Consider the following 21,757-nt stretch of genomic DNA (forward strand, 5'->3'; position numbering starts at 1 on the left):
TCTACCAATAATCTATTCCCCAGGGAGCTCTCATGCCTTTCCCATTTGAGGCCTGTGACAGCAAATATATTCAAGACTCCTGTGTTTGACCCATGTGAAGAGCAGCTTTGGCCCCTTATATCAACATAGGATTATATTGATGTAGCCTGAAAGCAAGCCGCAAAGTTCTCACTTTTTTTAATTGACCAGAAATGTGAAGAATAAACTCCTCCCTTCCTCTCCCTGAAGTTCATACCACAAGCATGGAGATCAAGTGAGCAGTGAGACATGCATGTTTTATGCAGGCAGAAATCATGTCTGTGCTGTTCACTACACATAGTCACATAAAGACCAATGCTTTGTTAGTAACAAATGCAGAGCTGTCTTGTGAAGCAAACACAGCAAGTACCAGCTTGCTGTTAGACAGATCATCACACAGGTGAGAGTCCAAGAAACAGCAAATAACTTAACCACAGTACCAGACGCAAACGTGTATGCACATCCACTGACGGTTTCCTTGACAGCAAGAAAACTGAGTGAAATATCCATTATTTATATGCATAAACTTTTGCCTCAGGGAAACCTTTTTAGGAGCTTTGGGTAAAAGAACTATGTATAACAGTAAAAGAGATTATCTGTCTCATTCTCTGTGAGCACTGTGGTCCTTACATTAAGGCTGTTTTCTTTTCTTAGCTAAACAGTGTTACTAAAATCTATCTAAGACCAGGGAACTTTATAATCAAGACTTGAAGGTTCATATACGCTAGTTTTATTTATTTATCTATTTTAATGAAAAAGTGATCATAAAAGAAAGCTAAGCAATCATGATTTTGTGCATAACACTTGGTTATCACCATGGTGTGTTTCAAGGAAACTTTATCAATATCAAGGACTACATGAACCAATTCTTAGAGAAGTTTGGGGATAGTATCAAATCCAATAACTATATTGAAGATTTCCCAACATACAATGAGCCAGATTCTAAAGGGGTGTGTGTGTGTGTGTGTGTGTGTGTGTGTGTGTGTGTGTGTGTGTGTTGAGACAGGGTATTGCTCTGTAGCCAAGGCTGGATTGTAGTGGCTCACTGCAGCCTCAGTCTCCTGGGTTTAAGCGATCCGCCCACCTCAGCCTCCCAAGTAGCTGGGACTACAAACATGAGCCAGTATGCCTGGCTATTTTTATAGAGATGGGGTCTTGCTATGTTGCCCAGAGCTGATCTCAAACTCCTAACCTCAAGTGATCCTCCCACCTCAGCCTCCCAATGTGCTGGGATTACAGGCATGAGCCACCTCTCCCGGCCTTACACTACGAAGTTAATCCAAAGAACAACGGGATGTTGAACTGATGTAAGCAGGCAAGTGGTATAATCAGACTTCCATCTAAGAACATTCACTCTGGTTGTTGTGTAGCAAGTGGATTGGAGGGACACAGGACCAGAGGCAAAAGCCCAGGGGAAGCAGGCAAGAGTTATGGCTGTGAAGACGGAGAAATATTTAAGAGATAGAATTGATGGGACTTGGTGAGTTAATACTTTTGGTTCCACATGAAAATTTAGCTTTGAAAATCCCATTGTTTCATTTAGAAGAGGGAAAAGAATACTATCAGGTAACAATTCAGCTTAGGAAAAAACAGGACAGTGCCATTTGGTATACACTTAATAAAATTTCAAACAGCACTTAGAATTTAGTTGTGAATTCTGAGCAGTTTTCTTAGCACCACTAACCATACCAGCCTCAGTGAAAACTGGCAGGCTAGCATCAACAAAAGGACCTTAAAGGTATATTCCTTCCCCCAGCACCCGACAAGATGGTAAGCTCCTCAACTTTATACCCAGCACCAAGCAGTTTGTTCAACCCATATAACTCAATAAGTGTTATTTTACTGGAAATAAAGCATAATTCAAAATGTGATTAGGTCAAATGTGTCAAACCTACTGAAACTACCTAGCATAAAAACAGGTCTCCTGTGCTACATTTTATTTAGAGAACAAATGACAGCAGAAAATTGAACTAATTTTCTGAATGGAAAGATAAAGTAGGGTAACCACTGAAAAGCCGCTGGAAGCAATGCTTCAGAGAAATGTTCAGCAGTGCCGCCCAGACGCTGATGGCTGTAAGATAAAAATAACACAAAAATAGACACACAAGGAAGCTGGCTGATTGAGTCTAAGAGTGGAGATGGCTCACGAAATGAGAAAGATTCATAAGTAGCCAGAGTTCCGACTAATAAGAATAGAATTCAGTGGCACAGAAGACCAAAGGAAACCCAGTTACCTATAACAGGGGTAATGACTCTAGGTCGGGAATTACATGGTTGATATGTTAGTCCTTTGGTAATCACATATGTGATCTTATCCTAATACCCAGGGCTATACTTGTAAGATGTAGAGATTTTAACTTGTCCAAAGCCAATTAAATCTATAGTTTCTACCCTACCTGGTACAGTGCCTGATGCATGATAGAATCAGGATAGGTAATGGTAGGTAATATTAAGTGAAAGTTCCAGTGAACAAATAAATTTGTTAATTTAGGCCAGGTGCAGTGGCTCACGCCTGTAATCCCAGCACTTAGGGAGGCCGAGGCAGGTGGATCACGAGGTCAAGAGATCGATCAAGTCCATCCTGGCCAACGTGGTGAAACCCCATCTCTACTAAAAACACAAAGATTAGCTATGCGTGATGTCATGCGCCTGTGGTCCCAGCTATTCGGAAGGCTGAGGCTGAAGGAGAGAATTGCTTGAACCAGGGAGGCAGAGGTTGCAGTGAGCCAAGATCGTGCCACCACACTCCAGCCTGGCAGCAGATGAGACTCCATCTCAAAAAAAAAAACTGTTAATATAAAGTACTTAAATGTTCTGTTATTACCTTGATTTCCAGTTCTTCCTAAACCTATAAGATGCACTTTCTCCAGTTGGAAGATTGCATTCTTTCAGTGGAAAAGGCAGAGCATTATAAGAATTAAACACTGCATTACCTTTCCCAAGGAAACGACGATCCTAATCCTTTCTTTTTTATGTCTTTGTTCCAAATAACACATACACACGTGCTTGCAATCTTAAAATGGATTTTTTCCTTTTTAAAAATTTTCATTTTGGCTACTCTGAACTTCCTGACTCTGTTTTTACAGATCCGTGGTGTCCATCTGTGTCTAACCTTGACCACAGGACTCCCTTTTAGCATCCTATAAATGGTCTGTGTATCAACTCCTAGCCAAAGTCTCCCACTGCAGCCACCTTGATTCTCCTAGTTGCTCCTCTTACATATGTTCCTTGTGATTATTACCATTTCTGTTATCAAAAAACACCCACCGGCCCATGCCCATTGAGTCACACCTTCTACCCTGCAATGCAGATCTCTTTTTTTTTTTTTTTTTTAAAGAAACTCCTTGTCTTTATTGGTCACTCCTCATTCATGATTGAGGCCTGTGTGTGTGCTGGTGAGGCCATCCTCCCAGTTGAGTTATTTTTTTTTTTTTAAGACAGAGTCTCACTCTATTGCCCAGGCTGGAGTGCAGTGGTACAATCTTGGCTCACTGCAAACTCTGCCTCTTGGGTTCAAGGGATTCTCCTGACTCAGCCTCTTGAGTAGCTGGAACTACAGGTGCATATCACCATGCCCCGCTAATTTTTGTATTTTTAGTAGAGACCAGGTTTCACCAAATTAGCCAGGATGGTCTCGATCTCCTGACCTCACAATCTGCTAGTCTCGGCCTCCCAAATTGTTAGGATTACAGGCCTTAGCCACGAGTTAATTTTTACATCTGGTATGAGGTAAAGGACCAGAATCATTATTTTGTTTCGTTTTGTTTTAATTGAGATGGAGTCACTGTTGCCCAGGCTGATATGCAGTGGTGCCATCTCAGCTCACTGCAACCTTTACCTCTCGGATTCAAGCAATTCTTTTGCCTCAGCCTCCCAAGTAGCTGGGACTATGGTGCATACCACCATGCTTGCCTAATCTTTTTACTTTGTTTTTTTTTTTTGAGACAGAGTCTTGCTCGATTACCCAGGCTGGAATGCGGTGGCACAATCTCAGCTCACTGCAACCTCCACCTCCCAAGTTGAAGTGATTCTTCTGCCTCAACCTCCTGACTAGCTGGGACTACAGGTGCATGCCATCACTCCTAGATAATTTTTTTGTATTTTTAGTAAAGACAGAGTTTCACTGTGTTGGTCAAGCTGGTCTCAAACTCCTGACCTCAACTAATCCATCTTCCTTGGCCTCTTAAAGTGCTGGGATTACAGGTGTGAACTACTGCACACAGCCAATATATAACTTTTTATAATTTGTATTTTCCTTTTTAATTTCTGCAGCGTAGTGTTTCAAAGTTTCCTGCATTTTTTTTCATACCTAATAAGTTTTCTCCTTAATTAGAATTAGCACCAGAATTAAAGTGTTTTCATGGCCTTTTCAATTTCTGGGATATGAAATTGTTAGCAAGCCAAGGGAAGGATGTATTGGCCACCCTGCATTGTACTCAGGTGTCTTTCAGAACTGTCTAGTTAACTCAGTTTCTTCATTCCTGTTACCACAAACTCCCTTGATATCCATTTTCTAATTTGCATCAAGAAACCACTGTCCACATTCAAGATTTGGCAGAAAGTCTCTACTTCATCTTCCCAACACACCACTTCTGATTCTGCTTTTAGCTCTCCTCCTAAAACTCTGTCTATCATGTATTCACTAGATTTGCCAAAAGAAGCACACCGTACAATCCCACACCACTCCACAGCCCCTTCTATTAGAAATGCCATGTTACCAACATAAACTTCCTAATTTTTCCATGCGTAAGTTTCCTTGTCTAATAGAGATTATACACTTCTCAATTCACTTACCTATCTTAGGCAAACATGTGACCATTGTTTTAAAAGATCCTCATGATTTCCATGAAATTATTAACAGAATTTTTCCTATAGAGGTTGCAGGAGAGGTTCCACCAGTACCATAGCTAGCATCTTCTTAAAATATAATTTATGTACAGTATATTAAAACCATGGTATGCAGCTTAAACTTTAAAAGTAAAAATCTAAAAGTCTTAAATGCTTGGTGACCATATGACTCTTTAGACCTAACAACAGGGTCATTTGGCTCTACTCTGGCTAATGAAATTGAGGACAATAAATTGCTAGCCAAATTTGAAATCAACCTATTATTTAATTCATTTGTCATACTGACAATCTCTAAAGCCTGGGGTTTGCCAAAGGATACTTACAAGAGCACTGCCATCAATAGCCATGTAGGATGTCATCTTAGCAGAAACAGAAGCTAGAAGAGAAAAAAACATTTTCACTTAAATGTGAGAGTAAAGTGTTCATAAAAAACATAAAACATGTATCCCTTTGAGTGGGGAGAGAAAATACTTCTGTTGTGATTAATCAATTTCACAATAAAAGCAAATCATTAAATGGCCTTTCAGCCAGGCATTGGTGGCTCATGCCTCTAGTCCCAGAGCTTTGGGAGGCCAAGGAAGGAGGATTGCTTGGGGCCAGTAGTTCAAGACCAGCCTGAGGAACACAGTGAAACCCTTTCCCAAAAAAACACAAAATTATCCAGTTATGGCGGCACATACCCATAGTCCCAGCTGCTCAGGAAGCTGAGGTGGAAGGACTGCTTGAGCCCAGGAGTTCAAAGTTACAGTGAGCTATAATGGCACCACTGCACTCCAGCCTAAGTGACAGAACAAGACCCTGTCTTTAAAATAAATAAATAAATGGCTTTTTATTTCAGAACTCAGTAAGCCAACTGTTTAAAGTTGAGTTCATTAGATAAACCAGAATTTTATTTATATGTTTATCAATATGCTAAGTACTCAATAAGACGTGTCTATGATTTACACACTTAACATTGCATTATATATATGTTTGTATGTGTGTGTGTGTGTGTGTGTGTATATTTATATATATATATATAAATACTTTGAGAAGTGGAAATGTTTTCCTCTTCATGACAAACAATGCTATATAAGTTGTGAAAATGTGATCTATCACTACTATCTAACTTCAAAAACATAGCTAAGCCCCCTGCCTCCAAAGTCCCAAACTTTAATACCAAGATGGGCTCCTTTTGATGTTTGCACTTTGTAGAGGATTGCCTGAGAAACAAGACTCTCTGTGGTTTCAAGAAAAGCAAATGAAAACAAAAGGAATGAAGTTCTCATATTTTCAACTTTGATAAGCAAGAAACTTGTTAGAGATCCACAAGCAACTGAAACTCTCTCCAAAGCAGACAGTGTTTCAGCTTCATCCCTGTAGCAACACAAGTACACATTCATGAGCTGTCTGTTTCTCACACCAGTGGTCCTCAAATTCTGAATAATAAGAACTCCTTTTTCATAACAAAAGTGCTGTTTATATTATATAGATATTAACGAGGCATTTATTGGTGAAATGAATGTGAAAGAGAGAAACCCCACAATAAAAAGACTGATAAATTTAATTACTTAAGTTTTAACTTATTTTTTAAACTAAAACCCAGATTTAAAAATTAAGCCACAAGCTGATAAAAATATGTGAAATGTACATTTAATACATAAGAACCATAAAATAGAGTTCTTACATGGCACAAAGAAGATAATAAGCAAATTAATAGAAGAACAAATAAAAAAAAATTTAAATACAAATACAAATAACTAATGCTTAATCTTACTAGTAATAAAATAAATGCAAAACAAAATACCATGATTCTGTCTTTAACCTTCAAGATTGGAAAAAATATTAAGTGATAGAAGCCAACTTGGGTGGAGGTGGAGGTGTGTTGAAAAGAACACTCTCACATGTTGGGATAAGAAACTTCTGGGAGTTAAAAGAACTTGTTCTAACCCAATGTAAAGAAACTAAGAACTTTGAAAAAAGGTTTGATGAAATGCTAAAAAGAATAGACAATATAGAGAGGAATATAAATGAATTAACAGAGGTGAAAAACACAACACGAGAACTTAGCAAAATATGCACAAGTTTTAATAGCTGAATTGATCAAGCAGAAGAAAGGATATCAGAGGTCGAAGACCAACTTAATGAAATAAAACAAGAAGACAAGAATAGAGAAAAAAAGATAAAAAGGAATGAGCAAAATCTCCAAGAAATATGGGACTATGTGAAAAGACCTAATTTACGTTTGATAGGTGTACCTGAATACGACAAAGAGAGTGAATCCAAGCTGGAAAATACTCTTCAGTATATTATTCAGGAAAACTTTCCCAACCTAGCAAAGCAGGACAATATTCAACCCCAGGTAATACAGAGAACACCACAAAGATATTCCTCAAGAAGAGCAACCCCAAAGCATATAATCGTTAGATTCACCAGGGTTGAAATAAAGGAGAAAATACTAAGGGCAGCCAGAGAGAAAGGTCAGGTTACCCATAAAGAGAAGTTTATCAGACTTGCAGCAGATCTCTCAGCAGAAATCCTACAAGCCAGAAGAGAGTGGGGGCCAATATTCAACATCCTTAAAGAAAAGAACTTTCAACCCAGAATTTCATATCCAGCCAAACTAAGCTTCACAACTGAAGGAAAAATAAAATCTTTTATGAACGAGCAAGTACTCAGAGATTTTATTACCACCAGGCCTGCTTTACAAGAGCTTCTGAAAGAAGCATTACACATAGAAAGGAAAAACCAGTATTAGTCTTTCTAAAAATATACCAAAAAGTAAAGAGCATCAACATAATGAAGAATTTACATCAACAAATGGACAAATCAGCCAGTTAACATCAAATGGCAGTAATCCTAAATTTAAATTGACTAAATCCTCCAATCAAAAGATACAGCCAAAACCCAATGGTATGCTACATCCAGACCCATTTCACATGCAAGGATACACAAAGACTTAAAACAAAGGGATGGAGAAACGTTTACCAACCAAATGGAGAGCAAAAATAAATAAATAAAAAGCAGGAGTTGCGATTCTCGCATCTAATAAAATAGATTTTAAAGCAACAAAGATATAGTGGTAAAAGGATCAATGCAATAATAAGAGCTAATGATCCTAACACCCAGATACATAAGACCTATAAAGAGACTTAGACTCCCTAGACTCCCACACAATAATAGTGGGAAACTTCAACATCAGTATTAGATAGATCAATGAGACAGAAAATTAGTAAGGATATCCAAGACTTGAACTCAGATCCGGAACAAGTAAACTTAATAACCATTTATAGAGCTCTCCACAAAATATACATTCTTGTCAGTACCACATCACACCTACTCATAGGTTTAAATGAAGTATTGATTGGCCATTATTAAGCACAATTATTGGCATGAAAGAGGTTTTCAATACCCATTTTTAGAATAAAGCAACATTCCCGTTCTCTCTCCCTCTTTTTCTTCCTCTTTCTTCCTCTCCTTCACTCCTTTTTTTTTCTTTCTTTCCTTCTCTCCTTTCTTTAAAAAAAAAATAGGCCGGGTGTGGTGGCTCACACCTGTAATCCCAGCACTCTGGGAGGCCAACGCAGATGGATCACCGTGATCAGGAATTCAAGACCAGCCTGGCCAACATAGTGCAACCCCATCTCTATTAAAAGTCCAAAATTAGCTGGGCATGGTGTCAGGTGCCTGGAATTCCAGCTACTCAGGAGGCTGAGGCAGGAGAATTGCTTGAACTCGGGAGGTGGAGGTTTCAGTGAGCCCAGATCACGCCACTGCACACCAGCCTGAGTGACAACAGCAAAATTCCATCTCAAAAAAATATATAAAAAATAGAGACAGAGTCTTGCTTTGTTGCACAGGCTGGTCTCAAACTCCTGGTTTCAAATAGTCCTCTCGCCTCGGCATCCCAAAGCACTGTGATTACATGCATGAGTCACTGTGCCTGGCCAGTACTTCATTTCTTGAAGTAGTTGAAACCTATGAAATTTAAATTCCACTAAAATGATTCAAAAATAATTTTGGGCAGAAGGACCACCAAAATAAGCTAAGCTCAACTCTTGTTTCTCCTCTACCATACAAAGCCCATGGCAATAATCAAGAAGAGTTAGGAAAAGAAATGAGGGCTACAGAGATTCATGTACATACTTTTGATTGTTTGGGCAATGAGAACTGGTTTAGCTAACCAGGTTAACCAGGACACATGGCATCCATATGCTGACAAGCTAAATAGGTAGCTCCAAGATTTTGATGAAAATATATACATAAAGCACACAATAAAAGCAGCTTGTGGAAAAAAAAAACAATCCTGGCAAAGGTGTTTTGAAAGTAATAATTTTTCAGTATTCACAATCCTTTCTGAGAATATCAAATTAAGCAAAGTGCCCATAAGTAAGAATTAAAGGAAGAAATAATGACTATTCGATCTGTCTTGATAATAAATTTTTGAATTACCACAAATTTAAAAAGAGATAAGAGACTCATGACTGGGTAACAAAACACTTTTATATATCAAGAGGTTTCCAGTTCTTTGCTTTCAATGAAATTAAGGAAAAACCTATTTGAGTTGTCTATGGATTATGAAAGTAATTGTTGTGATAAAACACCATGTGATATTTGGCATGTCCTTGGAAGGAGTTCAAAAAGTGCTCAATTCCTACATATTTATGTGAAAAAATTTCTAAGTGCTTACATACATAAAAACCCATGATAGGATTAGAATTAGCTCTCAACTCTCTCATTGTAGTAATAAATAATGTTCATTCCTGTGTATGTTACATAATTGGGGAGAATGTCTCATCTATCTGATTAAGTACTACAGTTTCCATAAAAACATTTACCTGTTTTATTAAATCATTATCATTCAAAATATGTAGCATATCATATCAATGTTTGTTAAATTATGTACCAGTAATAACTCACTCTGAATAAAATTTTTTGCTTAAATAATTATGTCACCAAAAAATTTTAAATTTATTTCAATTTAAATATGTATTATTGACCAGGTGCAGTGGCTCATGCCTCTAATCCCAGCACTTTGGGAGGCCAAGATGCATTCACCAGTTCAAGGCCAGCCTAGGCAACATGACAAAACCCCATCTCTACAAAAAATACAAAAATTAGCTGGGTGTGGTGGTGCACACTTGTGGTCCCAGCTACTAGGGAGGCTGAGGTTGCAGCGAGCCGAGTTCAGGCCACTGCACTCCAGCCTAGGTGACAGAGCCAGACCTTGTTTCAAAAATAAACAAAAATCAAAAAAAAGATTATTTTGGCTTAAATGTATGACAGAATTATCAATAAAATATTTTCAGGTATAAAAATATATACAGTGGCTAACGCCTGTAATCCCAGAAGTTTGAGATGCTAAGGCAGGAGGATCACTTGAGGTCAGGAATTCAAGAGCAGTCTGGGCAACATAGCAAGACCCCATCTCTATTGAAAAAAAAAAACAGCCGGGCATGGCACGGCAGCTGGCATATGTAGTTGGGAGACTGAGACAGGAGTATCCCTCAGGAGGTAGGTCAAGGTTGCTCTCACTCCAGCCAGGGTGATGGAGTGGGATCCTGTCTCTTAAAGAAAAAATATCATATAATAAGATAAAAATCCATATGATAGTGGAATGAAAACACAAGTTTCAAGAGAAAAGAAGACAATGTAAAATGTACAATTCCTAAAGATTACTTTTTTTAAAATTATGGGACATACCAACTCTTTATAGTATCTATATTGCATAGGTTACCTTTATACAGAAGTGTAACCTTTTTTGCCACCAATATTTACTGTATGCCAGAAACCACATCTTTTCAACTACATGTATGCAAAAACTTTAGGTGACAATGTGAAGTACAAGGGGGTACATGAGGCTCCCAAGTCCTTTTATGAGTACACAGTCAAAAATACATGTTTTAAACTGGGCTGGATGCAGTGGCTCACATCTGTAATCCTAGCAGTTTGGAATACCAAAATGGAAGGATCACTTGAGACCAGGAGTGTAAGATCAGCCTGAGCAACATAGCAAGACCCCTATTTTTACAAAAAATTTAAAAATTATCAGTGTACGGTATGTGCACCTATAGTCCCAGCTATTCAGGAGGCTAAGGTGAGAGGATAGCTTGAGCCCAGGAGTTCAAGTTTGCAATGAGCTTTGATTGTGTCACTCCATCCTGAACCCTAGAGTGAGACTCTGTCTCTAAAATATGACTACTGCACTAAAGTGTATGTGGATTAGAGTCAAACAGATTTAAGTTCAAATCCTGACTCTGTCACTTGTTAAATGTGAAAACTTATGCAAATTACTTCACGCTCTGACTGGCAGATGCCTCCTCTTTTAATAATAATAAAAAACTCGTAAGGTGTTTGTGAGAATTAACTGAGATATCATATGGGAAACACAGGGCACAGTGCATGCTTAGTAAGTGGTAGCAATTACCTAGAATGGGAGCCATTACCTAGAAATAGCTTCATTATACAAAACTATTCTTCCTAACGGAATTAGTACACAACTAAAGGGATTGAACAAGTGTGATAACAGGTTTCATCAAGTAAAATCGCTTTCACACTTCAAGGCTGGTTAAACTCTCAGCCAACTCACCCAATGACATTTTTGATGCCTTGTTTCAGAGTTTAAGAGACTAGTTATCTCAGTCATATTTAAAACAGTTATCTTCTTTAAAGAACAATTTCTTAACATACTACAACATGAGACATAGCCAAACCAATGAAATCATTCATTGTTTAAGTGTAAAATAAAATAAAATGCATTCCTGATAAACTCTGTAACTGGAAAGTAGAAAATATGTTTCATTAGCAAAGGAGTAATAAAGTCAAGTTCAAAGAGATTTTCTTTCATATACATTGATAAAGAATCATTCCACTTTGTTTGAGTCAAAAAATGCATGCTTCTTAAACCAGGCATGTTCTGGCAATGTAAGAAATTGTTTAGTAAGTTATTTAAGATAGAAATATGGAATCTTGTCCTATATTATTTTCTTGGAAAATAAACCAAGAATATCCATCTGCAACAAATGCACTCTGTATAACGAAGGCTGGCATAATCAGTATTTTTTTAAGAATCAAGAAAAAAACTTCCACAAAGGGGATTTATTGATTTAAATGATGCAGAAGTAACTGTCCTGGTTATTTTCTAATGGACATTATCATCTTTGGAGTGATACCTGCAAAGTAAGTACCTACCATGCCTGATATTTTACACATTTTTAAAAAGAAGATGATTTCTTGTGATTTAGAGACAATTTTCCAATTGAAATACCGTATGGGCTAGGTTGATTCTATTTCTCACAGAGCTTTAAGTGAAAACAAAACAGGTTTGAACTAAAATTTTTAAAACCCGCAGATTAATTTATCTTTTAAAATCACAATACTAGCATTTGACAAGACATTATCACAGCAGCAAATGGATTTATAGAAAGTCTGCAAACACAGGCAAACCATGTGCATTATTCTTAATCCAGAAGCCAGAGCTCAAAGGAAACAGAAAATACTGGTTATCCTCGTGACAAAAGTCTCGATCATCAACAAGCAGGTAATCCACGTGGTAGCAAATGTCCGCTCTCTACTGATGACAAGCACTGTGTGTAAGCGAGCATGTTCTGTTAAATGATGGTCCATCACAGCAATGCCATAGACAGCGGAAGAGAACATTCATCTTTGCTCATACAGAAAAGCAAAGGACATGAGATAATCCATTTGTTTTGCCAATTAGTAGGAGATATCACTTGTCAAGGCAGAGCAGGAGAGAAAGAAGCAAATGCAAGATGACTTCCCTACCCGCCTGTGTACAGTGACATATGGGGCAGGGATGGTGTGTGGTTATGACTTTGTTCAGGAAGTTTATGAAGAAGAAAATAGCTTCATCTAAATTATTTTAAGCTTTTTTCTTTTTAACTTAAGCTCAAAGTGTCATTCTGATTCCCATCCATTTTCTAACTTGCTATAGAATATTCTCATTCTTTCTCTTTCATTTATCTTCTCTTTTTATTGTGGTCTTTTCCACTCATTTCATTGCATTTCTTTTCTGCCTTCTCTCCACTTTGATGATGAATTGACAGATGGTTTTAAGAACCACAGCTTTTTTCAAACGGAGAAACTATGATACTTAAAATGACTTTATTTTCGACACCATAAAAATACTGCAATCCATCATCTCTGGAGACTGGCAGGCCTCTTCCCTGCTTTCCCTTCCCAAATTCCCACGTAAGCTGTCAGCCCTGACAATCAAGGCTCAGACACACAAAATCCACAAAGCTGAGGGAGATGAAAACTTTCTTTTAGCCAATAATGTCAACCTTTCCTCCCAGTGGACCATTTTACCTTGGTAACAAACAGGTGGCAAAGTGCAAGAGATCTCAAACGATTTGCCTCTTTTACATCCTGGAAGAGCCTACCAAATGCCAATGGCTGTTGTCCATACCCTTCTTGGAGGTACAAAGCTCCCTCAAGTTGCTCAACTACAGCGGTCTCTTGTCCTTCTGTGGGCCTCCCGAACCTGAAACTTCTAAAATGTGGTCTGCACCTGCAGGCACCGTGAGGTTGGGCCAAGCAGAGCCCTGCTGTGGGCCACACCCTGGCCGATCCTCCTCACCACACCCAGAGCTCAGCCCTGGCTCACATGCACCCTGTGTTGGTTGCACCTAATCAAGGTTCCCTTCACCAGAACCTGGGATAGACCAGATGCCCTGAAAAGCACTGGGACTTGTTCCTACAGAGCTGGGTTTGTTGTATGGTTGTCTTAAGTTCCATGACACCTACCTGGAGAGCAATTATTTTCCCTGGTTCTCCGAAACAGGGATAGACGTTCCATGATTCCAATTATGTATATAGGCAGGGGTCCCATGAAGCATATTTGCACCTGCCCCTCGAAGACACAAAAACACACACCCTAGTGGCAGCTCTGTTCAGTTTTACCAATGCAGATAAAACACACCATCACACCTGCCTCTCCTAAGCCAGCTCCAGATTCAAGGAACTTTTAGGAGTCAGTCACTCTAAGATCCTAGCTAGCTGTATGCTGAGGTGTGATTCTAAGGGACTGAGATTGAAACTCAAGGAGCCACCTCCGAAGTTTGTACTGCCCTCAAGCTGCTACATAAGATAAAGGGCGCCAGCTCCCTAATGAGGACACGGGAAGCATTGGTAGCTCCTGGACAAGGTATTGGTTATTAGGCCACTGCAATCTACTACAATCTGTCCCATGAGCACAGCCTGGCTCCTTCCAGGTCCCTGCTAGGATATCCCCCAACATCCCCGATTCCAAGTTCTCTTCACTCCTGCCTGTGGGGCAAGAGCTGATACTGTGCTCTAGGATGCGCCAGATAGGAATAGCAAGTGATGTCCCTTCCCTTTCTGCAATCTGTGTCTTTCCACTTCTTCACATGAATGATAAGCACATTTTCTCTCTACAGAAGATAATATGTTTTTCTACTTAGTGAAATTCAGACAGTGTGCATGGCTCTGAGGCAGCCAGTCACTTTATTTCTACTTTGCCAAATGTTATTCCATTCAATACACTTCACACCAAAGTGAGCAGCTATATCCCATACAGCACGGGACTCTGCAACTGGACATTGACTGGCTAGAAGGCAATTGGAGCCAAATCCCCTTTGGTCTGGCTAGACTTTTCCTTAAGAAATATCATTTTAGGAGCCGGGCGCAGTGGCTCACACCTATAATCCTAGCACTTTGGGATGTCAAGGTCAGTGGATCACTTGAGGTCAGGAGTTCAAAACCAGCCTGGCCAACATGGCAAAACCCCATCTCTACTAAAATTACAAAAAATAAATAAATAAATAGCTGGGCATGGTGGCAAGTGCCTGTAATCCAAGCTACTTGGGAGGCTGATGCAGAAGAATCACTTGAACCTGGGAGGCAAAGGTTGCAGTGAGCTGAGATCATGCCACTGCACTCCAGCCTGGGCAACAGAAAGAGACTCCGTCTCAAAAGAAAAAAAGAAAGAAATATCATTTTAGGGGCCTTGTAATTTTACAAAGGTCATGTCCAAGGGTTATCAGACAAGAGAGATCATAAGGAGTTAAACTACTGTATATCACCACGGTAAGGGCTGCCTTACCCAGAATAGGGTGACTTCTCTTGGAGACTTTTATATTTGGCAGAACTACTGCAAAGTGTCTTCAGACTTCACAGCAATGCTGCAAAGTGACCTAACTTACATCTTTACAGATGAAGAAATGAATATACAGATCTGGTAGACTACCTAGTTTACATAGTTAGCAAGTTAAAGCCAAATTCGAATTCAGATTTTCAGACTCTAGGTCCAGAGCCCTGTGGTCATCAGCAGTGCTATCTCAAAATAATCTTTGCCTTTTCAAATTATCCTTAGAAGCAGATTTTGTTTTTGTTTTTGGTTTTTGTTTTATAAACAGTTGATCTCATTACATTCTTAGAGAATGAATGAGTCTAATAATTTTTACAGACACTCAAGGCAAGACATGCAGTAGGCACCTAATAAACATCTGTCGACTTACATTGGCCCTGCTTCAACTTTAGGACAATTTAGAATGAGTAAGCTATTTACTAAATTTAGACAATTCAGAGGGACCTAAGGTGACTCACAGTGATAATGTGGCTGCCCAAAGAGCTACTCGTATAATCACAGACCAGCTGCCATGGTGTGGTCTGGAAGGGTCTGATCAGCAGGGTGTACAGCTCTCACAAAGAGAAACTGAAGAGCAGCATGCACCTTATTTGGGAATTGCGCATCCTAGGTGAGGCTTCATTCAGAAATTATGAAGGGCTCACATCCTGGTCAGAATCCCACAAGGCAGGTAGAAGACTTGCATCACATCACACTGCTAACCACGCAGGCACAAGGACCTCAGTTGTGCATCTGCTGACAAATCTGGGTTAGTGTCTCCAAAATATCTAAAGCAAGAACGAGAGATGTCACTAAAACACACCTATTTATTCTTTAGGAAGAACTGTTAAATTAAAGTCATTCTTAAATACCCCCCACTCCAAATTGAGATATTTGTTGACACAATCCACATAAGCAAATGCCTTCAGGAATAGATTCACTTTCGCTGGAATCATAACATGTATACAAAGAGACACCTAGTGGGAAAACACCAAAATACAATATTTAGCTTGAGACAAAAGATTAAATCGTCCTGACTCCCTAATTTGACGTTCTTTGTTTGTTTGCTTGCTTGCTTGTTTTGAGATAGAGTTTCACTCTTGTTGCCCAGGCTGGAGTATAATGGTATGATTTTGGCTCACCACAACCTCTACCTCCTGGGTTCAAGCAGTTCTTCTCCCTCAGCCTCTCAAGTAGCTGAGATTACAGGCATGTGCCACCACACCTAGCTAATTTTGTATTTTTAGTAGACACGGGGTTTCACCATATTGGTCAGGCTGGTCTCGAACTCCCGACCTCAGGGAATCTGCCTGCCCCAGCCTCCCAAATTGCTAGGATTACAGGTATGAGTCACTGCACCAGGCCAATATTCTTTCAATTTCAATACGGTATTTTTTTTTAACCACTAGAATCATAAACTCAGAGCTCTAACTTTTCAAAAAGAAAATTTTCTATTTGTTTTTCCAGGAAGCATTGGCTCTTTCATTGGTGGTTGTTGTTAATTAGACCATCTTACTATATAAAGTACTGCAAAGCAATGGAAAAATTACAGAGCAGACTGCAATTGGCCAGCCACTTTACTTTTCCCTGAACACATGTGGGCTTATTTCTTGTTTCCATCCCTTTATAGACTTTGCCTGTGAGATTTTCCGCTTGTCTTTGGGTTGCTTTTTTCTTGCTTTTAATTAAGTAAAGCCAAAGACTTTTTTTTTCCATCCAGCTTCCTGTGGTCCACCAAGCTTCCTGTGGTCCACCCACTCTCGTCTTTACATGCTCACTTTCTCACTCACACTTCACCTACACACCGTGCTGCGCCCACCTCCTCACCTTCTACGCACATGAGCACCTTCTTCCCTCCCTCCTGCCCTAGATACCTTCATTTAACTTCCCAAAGTAAAAGTCTGTCATCACAAAATAGAAGGAATCACCAATTTTTTTCTTTACTCCATAGTACTAAAATTCAGCTATGACAAACATTTAGATTTTTACTTTTAAACTCCTGTGTGGACAGGGGTCAGTTGCGGGGAATAGGGGAGGGACAGTGGAGGGTGGTGAGTTGGGGAGAGAGAGCATGGGGAGAAATGCCAGATATAGGTGAAGAGGAGGAAGGCAGCAAATCACACTGCCACGTGTGTACCTATGCAACTATCTTGCGTGTTCTTCACATGTATCCCAAAACCTAAAATGCAATTTTAAAAAAGGAAATAAATAAATAAATTCCTGTGTGGAAAAAAAAGTTCCGATTAGAAATTGATTTTCAATGAAACAGACGTGTTGAATTGTAATTTCCATGACCTCATGGACTCAACTTCATGGGATTTTACATCTGTAAGAGGAACATGTGCTCTAGTGGAAGCCAGGCTGACATTCACTAGTTCCAGCTCCTCTGACGCTGCTGTGCTGCGAAGAGTCACGCCCTATGGGCAGGCCCAGGACAATGAATGGGAATCTAAGAGATGCCAGGGATCCAGAAGTATGGATGGAAAAGTGACCTTGAAAGAAGAGATCCTCCCGTCCTAGCCACGCCAGCTAAAGCCACATGGGTCAAAGATGAACTGCCAAGCCAAGCCCTCTCCAAATTCCTGCCATAGTCAAAACAAAAAGGTCCTTACTCCACTGTTTTCAGTAAGCAAGAAGGTCCTTATTCCTACATCATGTGTTTGATGGTGACATGCTGAAACCTTTTTCTTCGATATTAGGAATAAGCCAAAGATTCTCGCTATCGCTCAACAACATTGTCTCAAAAGTACTGGGAAACAACACTAAAAATTATGATTAAAAAGTAAGAAATCAAGATTGTCAGTATTGTCAGATGATATAGTTTTACATGCAGAAAGAATCTACACATTAATAATTGAAATTAAAAGGCTGGCCAGGTGCGGTGACCCATGCCGGTAATCCTAGCATTTTGGGAGGCTCTGGTAGGCAAATTGCTGGGGCTTAGGAGTTCAAAACCAGCCTGGGCAACGTGGAGAAACCCCATCTCTACATCTCTACCAAAAAATACAAAGAAAAAAGTAGCTGGTCATGGTGATGTGCACCTGTGGTCCCAGCCATTTAGGAGGCTGAGGTGAGAGGATCACTTGAACCTAGGAGCTGGAGGTTGCCATGAGCTAAGATCGTGCCACCACACTCCAGCCTAGGTGACAGAGCCAGACCCTGTCTCAAAAATAAATAAATAAAGTGGACATAAGAAGGTTGCTAGCTACAAAGCCAAAAGCCAATGTTAAAATCAATCTCATTTCTACCATCTGCAAACAGTTTGAAAGTAAAATTTTTAAGAAGATAGCAATATCATAAAAATTTAAATACATCAGAATAAATCTAATAAAAGACATATAAGACTTCCATGAAGAAATCAATTTTTGAAAGAAACTTTAAAAAGGCACAAATAAATGGAAAGATGTCATGTTCATTCATTGGAAGACACATTAATATTGTGACGATGACTCTGGGTAATGCTTTTCCTTTGCTGTTATCTTTATTATTCTGTCGTCATAAGGATATTGTCCTACTTTTCCTTCTACAAATTCTATTGTCTTCCTTATTAAGGCTAAAATCTACTTGCAATTGATTTTCTATTTCAGTTTCAAATAGGGATCAAGTTTCATCTTTTAAATTAATAGCCAATTATCTCAGCATTATCTATGGAAAATAGATAATATTTCCCCCACTGGTTCTAACCATAAAGGAAAAGCTGTAAGTTGAAACACACTGGAAGAATTCCCATTCATCATCAAGAGACAACCTTAGGGACTGAGAAAGCAAGCAAATGAATGAGAAGAGATATGCACCATACATACAACCTGTGCGAGACCACGCGTCTGGAATCTACAAAGGACTCCCATGAATCGATAAGGAACAGGCAGAAAACCCAAGACAAAGATGAGAAAAGACTTAGTAGGCCTTTCAGGAGGAAGGAAAATCCATTAGCCAATATACGTAGGAGAGACACTTAACCTCATTAACAACTAAGGAAACGCAAGGCAGAACAACAATGAAACATAATCAGCCACAAAGTAGTGTCATTTTAAAAGACTGGTAATACCAAGTGTTGGCAAAATGATAGAACCAGTGAAAAAACATTGCCAGCAGAAAATTATTTTGGAAAAGTGTTTGGTCGCATCTGCTAAGGCTAATTACATGCATGGTGTCTACTTACAACCTTAACTCTCAGGTTACACATCTCAGATGGGTGTGCAAATGTACACTGAAAATGCGTAACAATGATTCTATCCAGTTCATTAATGAAAACCAGTACGAAAAACAGGGCTGGGCATGGGGGCTCATGCCTATACTCCCAGTGCTTCGAGAGGCCAACATGGGAGGATCACTTGAGGCCAAGAGTTCAAGATCACCTGGGCAACAAAGTGAAATTCTATTTCTACAAAAAAGTAAATAATAAAAAATTGTTTTTAAAAAAAATGCCAAATGTCAATCAGCCATTACGATTAACTACATAGCAATCAAAAAGAAAAGACTACTTCTATCCACAGTGACATAACATTGAGAGAAAGGAGCTAGACACAAAAGAATATAAACTATATGATTCCATTTATATAAAATAATAGAGCAGGCAAAACTAGATCATCGTGTTTAGAGAAGTGTACTTGGATCATAAAATTATAACGAAATGCAACCACAATGACCACAAATGGCAGAAAAGTGGTCACCTTTGAAAGGCAGTCAGGAATTATTTATTGGAAGGGATACAAGAGGGAGTTCTGAGATCCCACTGGTATTCTATTTCTTGACTCAAGTGGCAGTTGCAAGGATTTACACTTCACGATAAATCATCTAGCTATTCCATTTGTTTCATGTTTTCCACTGTATATCTATTTCAAAATAAAAGTTATTTTGAAATGTGAGAACAGGCAGAAAACCCAAGGCCAGGTACTATGGCTTGTACCTGTAATCCCAACACTTTGGGAGGCCAGGGCAAAAGGATTGTTTGAGGCCAGGAGTGTGAGAGCAGCTTGGGCAACACAGTGAGAATCCCCATTGCAACAAAACAAATTTAAAAATTAAGGCCGGGAGTGGTGGCTCACACCTGTAATCCCAGCACTTCAGGAGACTGAGGCAGGCAGATCACTTGAGGTCAGGAGTTCAAGACCAGCCTGGCCAAGATAGTGAAAACCCACCTCTACTAAAATACAAAAATAAATAAATAAATAAATTAGCCAGGCATGGTGATGTACATCTGTAATCCCAGCTACTCGGGAGGCTGAGGCAGGAGAATTGCCTGAACCTGAGAGACAGAGGTTGCAGTGAGCCAAGATAGTGCCACTGCACTCCAGCCTGGGTAACAGAGTGAGACCCCGTTTCAAACAAACAAAAGTTTAAAAAGCAGCCTTGCATGGTGCTGCATGCCTACAGTACTAACTACGTGGGAGGCTGAGATGCGAGGATCACTTGAGCTCAGGAGTTTGAGACTGCAATGAGCCACACTGCGCTCTAGCCCAAGTAACAGTGTGAAAGCCTGTCTCTAAATAAACAAAAACTCTTGTTGAAGACTAGTTTTCCTTGAAGTGAAATGGACAAGCTTGGCTGGGCATGGTGGCTCATGCCTGTAATCCCAGCACTTTGGGAGGCCAAGGTGGGTGGGTCACCTGAGGTCAGGAGTTTAAGACCAGCCTGGCCAACATGGTGAAACCCATCTCTACTAAAATACAGAAAATCAACCAGAGATGGTGGCATTTGCCTGTAATTTCCAGTTACTTGGGAGGCCGAGGTAGGAAAGTCGCCTGAACCCAGGTGGGGTGCAGAGGTTGCAGTGAGCTGAGATTGTGCCATTCATTGCATGCCATCCTGGGTGACAGAGCAAGCCTCTGACTCAAAAAAAAAATGGCCTTGCAGGGTTCTGATCCGACAAACACATAAACAGCTCTGGTTCCAGCATTGAGAACAAACTGAAAGAGAGAAAAGACATAAACTGAGAAACCAATTAAAAGGCTACTGCAATGATCCAGGGAAGAGATTGCAATGTTATCTCTTCTGCTGGACCAGAGTGGTAGCGACAGAAGTGGTAAAAGTAGATGGATCAAAGTACTTACTCTCCTTTGTCACAATGACCAGTCCAGAAAAGAGTATATATACCAAGTCAAGATAATCAGGAAATTCTGTCTGAAATATTGGGAAAGAGATTCATCCATTTTTTCTAGAGTTTCAGCCATGAATGCTAACCTAGAGTTAGCAGTGGTCATCTTGCTGAACTGGTGGAGAAAAGAGATAGAAAATGAAGCCAAAGCAGCAGGAAGCAGAGCCCAGGGAGAGGGTGGTAAAAAGAAATCTTCTGGGCCAAGCTCAGTGGCTCACACCTGTAATCCCAGCACTTTGGGGGGCCAAGGCAGGCAGATCACCTGAGGTCAGGAGTTCAAGACCAGCCAGGCCAACATGGTGAAACCATGTCTCTGCTAAAAATATAAAAATTTAAAATTTGCTGAGCATGGTGGTCCATGCCTGTAATCCCAGCTACTCTGGAGGCTGAGAAGCAGGAGAATCACTTGAACCCAGGAAGCAGAGGTTGCAGTCAGCCAAGATTGTACGCACCATTACACCCCAGCCTGGAGCACAAGAATGAAACTCCACCTCAAAAAAAAAATGTACATTTGACTACGTCTTGTGAAATTTCGGAATTTCAAAGTACACAGAAAATTCTAAAAGTTTATAGACAGAATAAACTTTAACCATCTCTAAACAAGAACAATAACAGCATTAGATTTCTTGTGCAAGATGGGATGCTGAAGAATGGGGGGGAACGCCTTTGAAGTTCTGAGTGAAAATAAATTTGTACATAAAGTTCTA

At 39.7% G+C, this 21,757-nt stretch overlaps 1 protein-coding gene across 2 annotated transcripts in view; it reads right to left on the minus strand.

Annotated features, from left to right (window-relative positions):
* Positions 1–21,757, minus strand: part of IPCEF1 (interaction protein for cytohesin exchange factors 1) — a 194,978-nt gene that overhangs the window by 107,599 nt on the left and 65,622 nt on the right. For both annotated transcript variants that reach the window (XM_078370328.1, XM_035296999.3), the window contains one exon: positions 5,190–5,242. In XM_078370328.1, the coding sequence (XP_078226454.1) occupies positions 5,190–5,225 (36 nt within the window). In that variant the 5' untranslated portion in view covers positions 5,226–5,242. The remainder of the gene's footprint in view (positions 1–5,189; positions 5,243–21,757) is intronic.

Source organism: Callithrix jacchus, chromosome 4 (genome assembly GCF_049354715.1).
Source record: "Callithrix jacchus isolate 240 chromosome 4, calJac240_pri, whole genome shotgun sequence".
NCBI classification, from domain to species: domain Eukaryota; kingdom Metazoa; phylum Chordata; class Mammalia; order Primates; family Cebidae; genus Callithrix; species Callithrix jacchus.